The sequence below is a fragment of the Elephas maximus genome, chromosome 7, assembly GCF_024166365.1.
Source record: "Elephas maximus indicus isolate mEleMax1 chromosome 7, mEleMax1 primary haplotype, whole genome shotgun sequence".
Taxonomy (NCBI): domain Eukaryota; kingdom Metazoa; phylum Chordata; class Mammalia; order Proboscidea; family Elephantidae; genus Elephas; species Elephas maximus.
The window spans coordinates 104,708,693-104,721,672 of record NC_064825.1 but is presented as its reverse complement, the minus strand read 5'-3'; the positions used below and the strand labels follow the sequence as shown (position 1 = coordinate 104,721,672).

The window sequence follows — 12,980 nt, the reverse complement described above, 5'->3', positions numbered from 1 at the left end:
TATCTCTTCTTCTATTTGTAGGTAAGGCGGTCTTCTGATAAAAGATGCATTTCCCATGCAAGGCACCCTGGTTCCCAAGCCATGTCAATGGGAGGCGTAACTAATACATTACAGTTCTTCTTTCCTCAGAGTGTGGATGTGCTTCAGAATTCTTCTCAATAATTCACTCTAGGTAACCACTACTAGCAATCAATGTTGGCACCTAAGATAAAAACTATTTGTCATTCCAACAACATATAAAAGTTTCTCTTCTGCCATATAGAAACTTTGACTATTTTTTTTAAGTATTTAACCTCAATTCTGCCTGATGTCTCACTGCTGCCTTCAAAGAATTTCTAATTTTGTATTCTTAACAGCAACAGAAGCACTTAAAATAACTTTGCTTATGGATGCACCAACCTGCTGAAGACTATGCTAATACGATATGCTGGTCTGACCCAAATATCTCGTTCTCATAATTTCAGATTCTACAATGTCACTGTGGTAGCTTTCACCTTTTCCTCTGACATCATGCAAAATCAAAGTTTTGTAACTGAATTCATCCTCTTGGGGCTTTCACAGAATCCAAATGTTCAAAAAATAGGATTTGTTGTATTTTTGTCAATCTACATGGCAACTATTGGGGGTAATTTGCTAATTGTGGTGACCATCAGTACGAGCCCGGCACTCCTGACCTCTCCCATGTATTTCTTTCTGGCTTTCCTGTCCTTCCTGGATGTGTGCTTCTCTTCTGTCATTGCTCCAAAGATGATTGTAGATTCTCTCCAAGAGAGGAAAACCATCTCCTTTGAGGGCTGTATGACTCAGCTTTTTGCTGAACACTTCTTTGCCGGAGTGGAGATGATTGTTCTCACCGCCATGGCCTATGACCGCTATGTGGCCATTTGCAAGCCGTTGCATTACTCCTCTATCATGAACTGGAGGCTCTGTGGCATTCTGATGGGGGTAGCCTGGACAGGGGGCTTCTTGCATTCTGTGATACAAATTCTCTTTACTTTCCAGCTGCCCTTCTGTGGCCCCAATGTCATTGATCACTTCATATGTGATTTATACCCATTATTGGAGCTTGCCTGCACTGACACTCACATCCTTGGCCTTTTGGTGGTTGCCAATAGTGGGTTTATCTGCATCATAAACTTCTCTTTGTTGCTTATCTCCTATTGTTTCATCTTGTTCTCATTGAGAACTCATAGCTTTGAAGGTCAGTGGAAAGCTCTCTCCACTTGTGGATCTCACATTACTGTCGTGGTTTTGTACTTTGTCCCATGCATATTTGTGTATACACGACCTCCATCTGCTTTCTCCTTTGACAAGATGGTCACCATATTTTACACCATCCTAACTCCCCTGCTGAATCCTTTGATTTATACTTTCAGGAATAAGGAAGTGCAAAATGCCATGAGGAAGTTGTATATGAGATTGATGGTGATTTCTGATGAAAAATAAAACATTTAACTGAATAAATATAAAATTTCAAAATGAAAGAATTCAAAATGGGCTTAGCCAAGAACTTTATAGGGGATGGACCTTGTAAAACAGAAGGTAATATAATAAAACAGAAAAATATTAAAGTGGAGGTCCGGAAATGCTACTTCTGCCCTCAGATCACTCTTCTACTCCATGTTGGCAATTCAGTATCCTTATATAAGATTTGAAGAGAGTTGAATTTTATGCTTTTTAAGAATATAATAATAAAGGAAATCAGTAAAAAGGGGAATCAGATTATCTACTAAAGTTCTTGCCATTCATACCATGCTTTGAAGAAACTTCATGGAGGGAAGACAAAAAATATTGTAGAGATTAAGAACAGGAGCTTCCTGAAACTCTTTAACTGAAAAACAAGTTTACTTTTAGGACACTGATTCCAGCTAAGAAGCCCTGGTGGTGCAATGGTTAACCATTCAGCTGTTAACCAAAAAGTCAGTGATTTGAACTCACCACTCTCTCCTATAGGATCTCCATGAATCAAAATTCACTGGAAAGCAATTTTTGTTGTTGTTGTTGTTTGTTTTAAAGATACGTTACTGCCTAGCTAGAAGACTGCATTTTCCAACATTCCATATGGCTAGGTGTGACCATATGACTATGCTCTGGTCAATAAAATGTAAATGAAAGTGATAATGTAAATGGTAATTCTGTGAATGTTGAATTGTACCCGAATTCAAGCAGGTGTGTTGGACAATGAGGATGTGTATTAAGCTTAGTGGAAAAGCAAGACTGAAGGAGTCTGTAAACTTGATGTTGTGGAGCTGTCATACCAGCCACACAATACTTGCCACAGGCTTTTTTTATGAAAGAGGGAAATAAATCGCCATCTTGTTTAAGTCAGCCTTAATAAAGTAGGCTCAGAAGCTATATCTCCTGTTGCATATATGAGCTATTCTGACCATTCATGCTGTAGTCTTACCTGCCAATTATCTCACAAAATTATTATCTGTTCTGTGGGATCCCCAAATTAATTCACATTAAATAGACTTTACCCGTTAAAAATATTCTTTAACAGCTCAATGCCTGACCTTTTTTATTTTTTGGAAAATTTGTATTCTGAAACAAATCTTGGTCTTAATGTCGTTATGAGGAATTGCTGTTACTAATGACTTGATGTTATCAATATTAGCTTGTAAATTACGTGATTACCTCTGTATTAGAATTTGAGAAATTCGCTATTATTCATGATACAAAGGCTTAGCAAATTAGGAATAGAAGGATGCTTTGATTTGAAGAAAGATATCTGCCCCAAAAACTACCACAACCATCAAAATTACAGGAAAACATTAGATGAAATTTCTTTGTATGTCACTGAGATAATTTAAACATCAAAAAGCAACTTCCAGACTCCTATGGCTGTATCTATCAATCTTCCAGCATCCATTCACTTATATGCAGCCTTCTTAACTGCTACTATGAATGAATTTTATGTGTCCCTTACCAAGGCAACCAGAATCTACTTTTGCATGGGACCTCATCACCTCACTGCTTATACAAGGCTACTGGTCTAAGAATCTTTTCTGTCTCTTGCTACGTCTGTGTTTTCCTCTCTAGGAAATCAGTTTCATCAGCAAATAAGCAATCCGTTACCTCTCATCTTAAAAAAATTTTTTCATTGACTCCATTTCCTTCATCATCTAATACCCCATTACATTCTCTCTCTTTTGCAGCAAAACTCAAGACATCACTATAATTCCTATCTCTATTTCTTTCCTTCCATTCTCTTTAAACCCCCATCACTCACACATCAATACCTAATGCTTTCTGAAACTCCTCTTCTCAAGGTCACCTCTGACCTCTGCATCATTAAATCTAACAGCAATTTCTCACTTCTCAACTTATCCAATCCATTACCAGCATTTAACCCTGTTAAACTATCCTTCTTCCTTCACATACTTTCTTTACATGAAAAAAATTCCCAAATTAATATCTCAAGCCAGACTTCTTTCTGGAGGTAGAGACTTGGAAATCCAACTGCTTCCATGGTATTTTCATCTAAATGACAAATAGATTTCTTAAACTGAAAAAATCAAAAGCTGTATTCCTGATTCTGCTCCCATCCCCAAACTGACTCCACTCACATCATTCTCCAACTCTACTGATGGCACATTTGTTCTATTTGTTTTTCTCTTTACCCATATCCACTCTATCAGGAAATCCTGTTGACTTTAACTCTGACATATATGCCAAATTCAAGAGCTTCATATCATTTTTAAAGGTGTTGCCTAATTCCTAGCCACCACCATGCTTCACCTGGACTTTTGCAATTACCTCTTACCTAGTCTCCCTCTTTTACCTTTTCCTCTCTTCCCCAGTAGTCTATCCTCACCATGGCAGCTAGACTTATACTTTAAACTCCTAAGTCAGATCATATCATGACTCTCTTCTACTACAATAGTGCCTTTATGTCACTCAGGGTAAAAGCTAAAACTTTACAATTGCTAAAGATCAAGCCTCAGTAAACTTGCTATCCTCCTACCTCTCTGATCACCTGTCTATGGATGACACCTAGCTGACTCCTCCAGTCCATGTGACCCCTTTCTCTTCCTCTTATTGACAAGGTATGCTTTTGTCATAGGGTCTGTACATACATAGGCTATTCCCTTTCTCTGGAAACCTTTTCCAGAAAGAAGGAAGTTGTGGAACAGGTTGGTGGTGGTTTCTTATGAAGAATAACACATTAAACTTAAAAAAATAAAACTTCAAGACAGAGATCAAAACGGGCTTAGCCAAGAAATTTATAGAGGATGAACTTCGTAAGACAGAAAGTAATGCAATGCAACAGTGAAACACTAACTTGGAGGTCAGAAAATGCTATTTCCACCCCTAGATCACTCATCATTTCATTGTTGGAAGCTCAGTATCCTTACATGGGAAATAAAGGGAGATGACTTTTATGCTTACTTAGAATATAATAATCAATGGAAATCACTAAAAGGGAGTAATCAGATTATCTAGTAAACTGTTTGCCATTCACACTGTCATGGACTGAATTATGTCCCCCTAAAAATGTGTGTATCAACTTGGTTAGGCCATGATTCTCAGTATTCTGTGGTGGTCCTCCATTTTATGATTATAATTTTTTGTTAAAAGGAGTAGGGTGAGATTGTAACACCCTTACCAGGTCACATACCTGATCCAATGTAAAGGGAGTTTCCCTGAGGTGTGGCCTGTACCACCTTTTATCTCTCAAGAGATAAAAGGAAGAGGAAGCAAGCAGAGAGTTGGGGACCTCATACCACCAAGAAAGAAACAACAGAAGCAGGGTATATCCTTTAGACCCAGGGTTCCTATGCAAAGAAGCTCCTAGTCTAGGGGTAGATTGATGAGAAAGACCTTCCAGAGCTGACAGAGAAAGAAAGGCTTCCTCTGGAGCTGACACCCTGAATTTAGACTTTTAGCTTACTTTTCTGTGAGAAAAATAAACTTCTTTTTGTTAAAGCTATCCACTTGTGATATTTCTGTTATAGCAGCACTAGATAACTAAGACAGATTTTGATACCAAGAGAGTGGGGTGCTGCTCTAACAGATACTTAAAATGTGAAAGTGGTTTTGAAACTGTGAATGGATAGAGGTGCAGCAGCCACAGAGGGCTAGCAGCAGCAGAAAACTTGCAGCAGTAGAGAACCAGCAGCAGCAGAACCATACCAGGGCCAGACAGTGCTAGAGCTGACTCACAGAGTGAGAGAGCTGAGTGCCTGTGCACAGGAGGCTTCCTGGTGGGGAGGATGCCCCTGGGCACTTATCAGTGGAGCTAGGCTTGTTGACTCATGGAGCCAGAGAGCTGAGTGCCTGTGTGTAGGAGGCTTCCTGGAAGAGTGAGGTGCCTCTAGGCTCTTATCAGTGGAGCTACAGAGATTTGGAACACTTGCCCCAGCAGGGCAGATGCGGGTGTGAAGCCTGAAGAGCCAAGAGGCTGAGAAACCAAGAAACAGAAGCTGAAGAGACAAGGAAAACAAGAAGCCAAGCTGAAGCAGGCAGCCTCAGAGCCCAATGCTTCTAAGAGACAACTGTTCTGCCTCATCTTCTTAAAAAAAACTAAAAAAAAAAAAAAAAAAAACCTGCCTTATCTTCTTACACCAAGCAAAATAAGCTGCCCTTTCTGCACTTCTGAAATTGTCCTTGACAAGATAACCACAGAATGGGCCATAGGTGTCCTCAACTCACCTCTGGGTGGAGACTTAACATCCTAATGAAGAAAAATCATCCCTTCCTCCATCCTGGGGGATGAAACCCTTGTCTAAAGAAAATGCATATTCATCCCCAAGCTCTGAGTGACTGCATGAAGGTCAATCCTGAATATTCATGATGAATTTATATGTCCTTGTCTGTTCTCTGTAAAAGCCCACCTCCCCAAACTGCCTGCGAGCAGTCTTGGAGGCAGCAGCCCCATTGCTCCTTTCCTTGTACAATGAAATAAAGGTGTCTTTCTGACCTCCTACCTCAGCCTCTTGTTTATTGGCTGTAACGAGTCATGTGAGCAAAACATGGGTTTTTCACCTGGCAGCAGAGTTGCCTGAGTCTAAAAAGTTATGGCCATGACCTCAGAGGTTTCAAAGTGTGGAGCCATGGCCTCTGGTGTTTCTAAGGGTGGAGTCACCATTCAGATGAACTAGGAGAATGGAATACCTAAAGCTCAGGGAATAGAGTTGCTCCCAGTGGGCCTAGAAGGTAGAGTTGAAGCCCAGGGCCGAGAGGCCTCCACTCAGAATCTGGAGTGTGGCCAATACTTAGATGGTGGCATAGCAGTTAAGTGCTAAGGCTGCTTAACCAAAAGGTCAGCAGTTCAAATCCATCAGGTGCTCCTTGGAAACTCTAAGGGACAATTCTACTCTGACCTATACAGTCGCTATCAATAGCAACTGACTCGATGGCAGTGGGTTTGGTTTTTTTTGGTTGGAGGACAAGGCCATTGTATAAATTGTCTCAGGACAGAAAATTATTTTCAGAGCTTTGAGGGCTAATATAATGTGTTCTGACTTGCTTGGTGCCTGTTATCCCTTCTTTTCCTCCAGTTTTTCCCATTTGTGCTGGAAATGTCTAGCTTGTGTCTGTTCTGCCATTGTACTTTGGAAGCAGATAACTTGTATTCTAGATTTCACAGTGAGGAAGAATTTTTGGATTTGAGACTTGCAGTTAAGACTTTCAGTATGATATGATGGGATGAACATGTTCTGCATGTTGCAAGGATGTGATTTTTGGGGGCCAAAGGGTGGAATGCCATGGATTGAATTAAGTCCCCCCAAATATGTGTGTATCAACTTGATTAAGGTATGATTCCCAGTATTCTGTGGCGGGATCATTCAAAAGTAGTTGCTAAGTACATCAACAGTACATTCTCCATTTTGTGATTGTAATTTTATGTTAAAAGGAGTAGGGTGGGATTGTAACACCCTTACCATGTCACATCCCTGATCCAATGTAAAGGGAGTTTCCCTGGGTGTGGCCTGTACCACCTTTTATCTCTCAAGAGATAAAAGGAAAGGGAAGCAAGCAAAGAGTTGCGGACCTCATACTACCAAGAAATCGGCGCCAGAAACACAGCGCATCCGTTGGTCCCGAAGTTGCTGTGTTGATATGCTCCCAGACCAAGGGAAGAAGGATGACAAGGACCTTCCTCGAGAGCTGACAGAGGGAGAAAGACTTCTTCTAGAACTGACACCCTGAATTTAGACTTGTAACCTGCTGGACTGTGAGAGAATAAATGTTTCTTTGTTAAAGACATCCACTTCTGGTATTTCTGTTTTAGCAGCACTAGATGACCAAGACGCACACCATGCTTGAAAAACCTTCATAGAGGGAAGACAAAAAATGTCTTAGAGATTAGGAGCAGGAACTTCCAGAAACTATTTCAATTAAAAAAAAAGTTTATTTTTAGGACACTGGTCCCAGATAAGGAACCCTGGTAGTAGTGTTTAAGCATTCAGATGCTAACTGAAAAGGCAGCAGGTGGAATCTAGCAGGTCCTGTACAATAGAAAAATGTGGCAGTCAGCTTTCATAAAGATTATAGCCCTGGAAACACTATGGTACACTTCTGTGCTGTTCTATAGGTTCACTATGATTCAGAATTGACTGAACTGCAATGGGAGGTAATCCCAATCTACCTGATGGAAAAACAAACAATCAGGACTCAGGAAGGGCAGAGACCAGGGAATTCTCAGAAACTCAACTGTAGGTATTCCTAGAACACATGACTTCATCATTTAACATAGAGCCATTATTATCTGCTACAGATTTGAATCCTTTGGTGAATTTTTTGAGAGATAAAACCTGACTGGTCATTTCCTGCCTGTGGATAGTTTCCTTTTGGATCAGCTGACCACCCTACACCAATCATCCGCAGAAGAGGAAGGGAGGTAGAGTCCATAAGGGAATCATTAATGAGTAGCATTCATTTGAGTTCAATCAAAGGCAACTCTTGAAAGATCACTTTCGTAACAAAACCAATACCAAAGTTGCAAGTATTGTGAACTCACTAAAGGGTAAATAGAACCTGGAAGTATCTGAGAGTAAAAAGTAGATTTCAGAAGAGGATTATTTTCAGTTTACTTGGCGATTTTATTGTTGTTGATTTTGTCTATCCAACAGAAAATAGTTCTATTTGAACATAAGTTAATAAAGAGATCATTTGAGTCAGAACCATCTGAACTCTGCCTATGTTTTTAAAAATAGCAATCCTCACCCTGGATTTCATAACTTCTCCTACCCATTCTTCATTTTTCCATAGCACTTATCATCCTCTGACCTACTATGCATGTCATTTATTCACTTAATTCTTTATTTATTTTCCTGCCTCCTCCCATAGACTAAACAGTGATGCATGGAATTTTTTTTTTCTCTGTGGTTCACTGATGTATCACTAGTTTCTAGAACAGTCTGTCACAGAAGCTCAATAAATGTCTGTTCAGTAAATGAAAACAAATGAGACATCGTTCCCTATTCAAATTTAAATGTGTTTATAATGCTAACCCACTAAACTGTGTGTTAATCCACCACATGTCTGTCAGTCCACCATGTGTCTATCAGGATGTAGTACTGTGGCACCTTGCACGTTACTTTGATACTGGACATTTTGCAACCAATATTTCAAATACCACGAGGGTCACCTTTGGTGGACAGGTTGCAGTGGAGCTTCCAAACTAAGACAGACTAGGAAGAAGGAACTGACTGTCTACTTCTAAAAAAAATTGGCCAGTGACAACCTTATTAAGAAGAGCTGTGGAACATTGTCTCATATAGTGCCAGAAAATGAGCCCTTCAGGTTGGAAGGCACAAAAATACAACTAGAGAAGAGCTGTTTCCTTAAGCTAGAGTCTACCTTAATGACATGGATGGAGTCAACCTTTTGAGATCTTCACCTGCTGAAGTGGCATTACTCAAAATGAGAAGAAACAACTGCAAACATCCAGTAATAATCAGAATGTAGGATGTACAAAGTATGAATGCAGGAAAATTGGAAGTCATCAAAAATGAAAAGGAACACATAAATATTGATATCTAAGCTGAAATGGACCAGCATTCACCATTTTGAATTAGACAATCATACAGTTTACTATGCCGGGAATGACAAATTGAGGAGGAATGATGTAGCATTCATCATAGAAAAGAACATTTCAAGATCTATCCTGAAGTACAGCATTGTCAGTGATGATAATAGCCATATCCCTACAAGGAAGACCAGTTAATATGACTATTATTCAAATTTACACACCAACCCCTGAGGCCAAGGATGAAGAAATTAGAGATTCTTACCAACTTTTGTAGTCTGAAATTGATGGAACATGCAACCAAGTCTATCGATAATTACTGGTGATTGGAATGTGAAAGTTGGAAACAAAGAAGAAGCATCAGTAGCTGTAAAATATGGCCTTTGTTATAGAAATGACACTGGAGATTGAGTGACAGAGCTCTGCAAGACCAATGACTTTTTTCAACAATGTAAATGGTGACTATACACTTAGATCTCACCAGATGGAATACACAGGAATCAAATCAACTACATCTATGGAAAGAGATGATGGTAAAGCTCAATATAATCAGTTAGAACAATGCCAGTGGCAGACTGTGGAACAGACCATCAATTGCTAATATGCAAGTTCAAGTTGAAGCTGAAGAAAATTAGAACAAATCCAGGAAAATCAAAGTATGACTGTGAGTATATCCGACTTGAATTTAAAAAACATCTCAAAAATAGATTTGAAGCATTGAACATTAATGACTTAAGATCAGATGAGTTGTGGAATGGCATCAAGGACAACATACATGAAGAAAGCAAGAGATCATTAAAATGACAGGAAATAAAAAAGATCAAAATGGATGTCAGAAGAGACTCGGAAAGTTGCTCTTGAATGTAGAGTAACTAAAGAGAAAGGAAGAAATGATGAAGCAAAAGGTCTAAACAGAAGATTTCAAAGGATGGTTAGAGAAGAGAAAGTAAAGGATTATAATGAAATGTGCAAAGACTTGGAGATAGAAAACCAAAAGGGAAGAACATGATCAGCATTTCTCAAGATGAAAGAACTGAAGAAAAAATTCAAGCACGATCTGCAATAGTGAAGGATTTTATGGGAAAATATTGAATGACACAGGAAGCATCAAAAGAAGATTAAAGGAATATGCTGAGTACTGTACCAAAAAGAATTGGTTGTCGTTCAGCCATTTCAAGAGGTAACATATGATCAAAAACCAATTGTACTGAAGGAAGAGTTCCAAGCTGCACTGAAGGCACTGGAGGAAAACAAATCTACAGGAAATGGTGGAATATCAATCAAAATGTTTCAACAAACAGATGCAGTGCTGGTAGTGCGTACTCATCCATGTCATGAAATGTACACGACAGCTACCTGGCCATATTTGGAAGCTACTCATATCTGTACCCATTCCAAAGAAGGGTGATCCAACAGAATGTAGAAATTATTGAACAATATCATTAATAGCACACACAAGTAAAATTTTGCTAAAGAACATTCAAAAGCAGTTGCTCAGTACATTAACAGGTAATTGCCAGATTCAGAGGAAGATATGGAACCAGGAATAAAATTGCTGATGTCAGATGGATCCTGGCTGAAAGCAGAGAATAACAGAAAGATGTTTACCTGTGTTTTATTGACTATGCAAAGGTATTCTACTGTGTGGATCATAACAAAATACAGATAACGTTTTGAAGAATGGAAATTCTGGAACACTTAAATGTGCTCATGAGGAAGTTGGGCTTAGGTCAAGAGGCAGACGTTTGAAAAGGACAGGGGAATACTGTGTGGTTTAAAGTCAAGAAAGGTGCATGACATGGTTGTATTCTTTCACCATGCTTATTCATTCTGTATGCTGAGCAAATAATCCAAGAAGATGGACTACATGAAGAAAAACAGGGCATCAGGACTGGAGGAAGACATATCAATATCAGCAGATAGGGGAATAACACAACTTTGTTTGCTGAAAGTGGAGAGGACTCAAAGCACTTACTGACGAAGATGAAAGACCATGGCCTTCGGTATGGGTTACACCTTGTCTTGGTCATCTAGTACTGCTATAACAGAAATATCACAAGTCAATGACTTTAACAAAGAGAAATTTATTCTCTCACAGTCTATTAGGTTACAAGTCCAAATTCAGGGTGTCAGCTCCAGGGGAAGGCTTTCTCTCTTTGTTGGCTCTGGAGGGAGGTCCTTGTCCTCAATCTTCCCCTAGTCAAGGGGCTTCTCAGAAGCAGGAACCCTGGATACAAAGGATGCGCTCAGCTCCTGGTGCTGTTTTCTTGGTGGTACAAAGTCCCCAACTCTCTGCTTGCTTCTCTTTCCTTTTATCTCTTAAAAGATAAAAGGTGGTACAGGCCACACCTAGGGAAACTCCTTTTACTTTGGCTCAGGGAGGTGACCAGAGTAATGGTGGTGTTACAATCCCACCCTAATCCTCTTAACATAAAATTACGATCACAAAATGAAGGACAACCACATAATAGTGGGAATCATGGCCTAACCAAGTTGATACACACATTTTTGGGGGGACATAATTCAATCCATGACACACCTCAACCTAAAGAAAACAAAAATTCTCGCAACTGGACCAATAAGCAACATCATGATAAACAGAGAAATAATTGAAGTTGTCAAGGATTACGATTTACTTGGATCTGCAATCAATGCCCATGGAAGCAGCAGTCAAGAAATATTAGGACGTGAGAAGAGGCCAGGATGGCAGAATAGTCAGATACTTCCTCTGGTCCCTCTTACAGCAAAGACCCCCAAAACAAGTGAATCGATTACATATGACAATCTGGGAGCCCTGAACTTCAAAGACAAAGTTGAGGAATCAGACTGAGTGGCAAGGAGAGTGAGAGATGGTTCAGAAGCTGTGACGAGTTGCCAGACCTGACCTGGCTGACATAGGCACCCTGCACGCTGGATTGGCTGGCGCTTGAGGTGAGACAAGCAGTGGCATTCAAGATGCATTTTCCACATGAGGAGAGACTGAATGGCTGAGTGTCCAGAACCAGAGAAAAATAACAGACAATCAGCAAGATAACTACAAGCATCTAACCTACCTAGAGGATTAAAAAATAAAAACCTTTTGGGAAATACCTCTCTCCCATTCTGCCCCCCCTCCCCCAGTTTCAGTGATTGCTGCACTTTCTGGGCCAGAAGTAGGACCCATCCTGTTTCCTGAGCCATCCTCCCAGCTTTGGAGAGGGAACAAATTAACAAACAGGAAAAAATAATCTACCAGCTCCCCTAAGCTGGGAACTTGGGGCAGGCACAGCCCCTTTGCCTAAGCTCAGCCATAAGAGGTCCAGAAACTTTGAATGCCTTTCACTCCTCCATAAACATGTGTGGGCCCATTTCAACAGTGTAGGCCCTCGTTAGCACCGTAAAACAGGTTATATACCTGAAGTCTATTTTCACTTGTATCTGCTATAACGGGGAGTGGCAGATTCCTGACATTTAATGCCATCCTGTCCATTAAGCACTGTCCTTTCCTACCCACATCAGGGATTTGAGGACTGGTGTCTCCACCCATCTCAACGAGCCTCTTGTGTCATGGATCCAAGAATAAGTGGTGACTCCCAGTCCTTACAGCCAACAGCATTGGATGACCAAAGTCTGGCTGCAAAACCCATGTGCCTACAAGTTCTAGGGAACTGGGACACACCTTCCAACCAGACACTCAGGGCAGCAGCCACCCCCTGCCTTGATCAGTGCATGATCCCCTAATGCAGCCAGATACCTGTGCCTACACAAATCACCCCTTCCCATCTAGTGCTGTAGGTGAGAGCCTGCATCACACACTTGGTGACTGATGACCTGGGCAACTGAACTGAAACCACACAAGAAAAGTGGGCTCACATACCTAGTAACAGCTCTAACCACCAGGAGACAGGACATGAGAGCTTCAAAGACACCAATAATCAAACTAGCTCACATGGTTAGCCTATTTGAGAATATCAAAACAAGAAGCTAGGACACAACAAGTAAACATGAGTAAATATGATAACTT

At 40.3% G+C, this 12,980-nt stretch overlaps 1 protein-coding gene across 1 annotated transcript; it reads left to right on the top strand.

The window, feature by feature from the left end:
• Window positions 1-510: 510 nt before the first annotated feature.
• LOC126079809 (olfactory receptor 4C15-like) lies at window positions 511-1,446 on the top strand. Its single transcript, XM_049891181.1, has one exon. The coding sequence runs from the start codon at window positions 511-513 to the stop codon at window positions 1,444-1,446; it is 936 nt and encodes a 311-aa protein (XP_049747138.1).
• Window positions 1,447-12,980: the final 11,534 nt, after the last annotated feature.

What these genes read in the sequence shown, in the direction of transcription:
- LOC126079809 (XM_049891181.1), top strand. Translation starts at nt 511, where the DNA reads ATGCAAAATCAAAGTTTTGTAACTGAATTCATCCTCTTGGGGCTTTCA.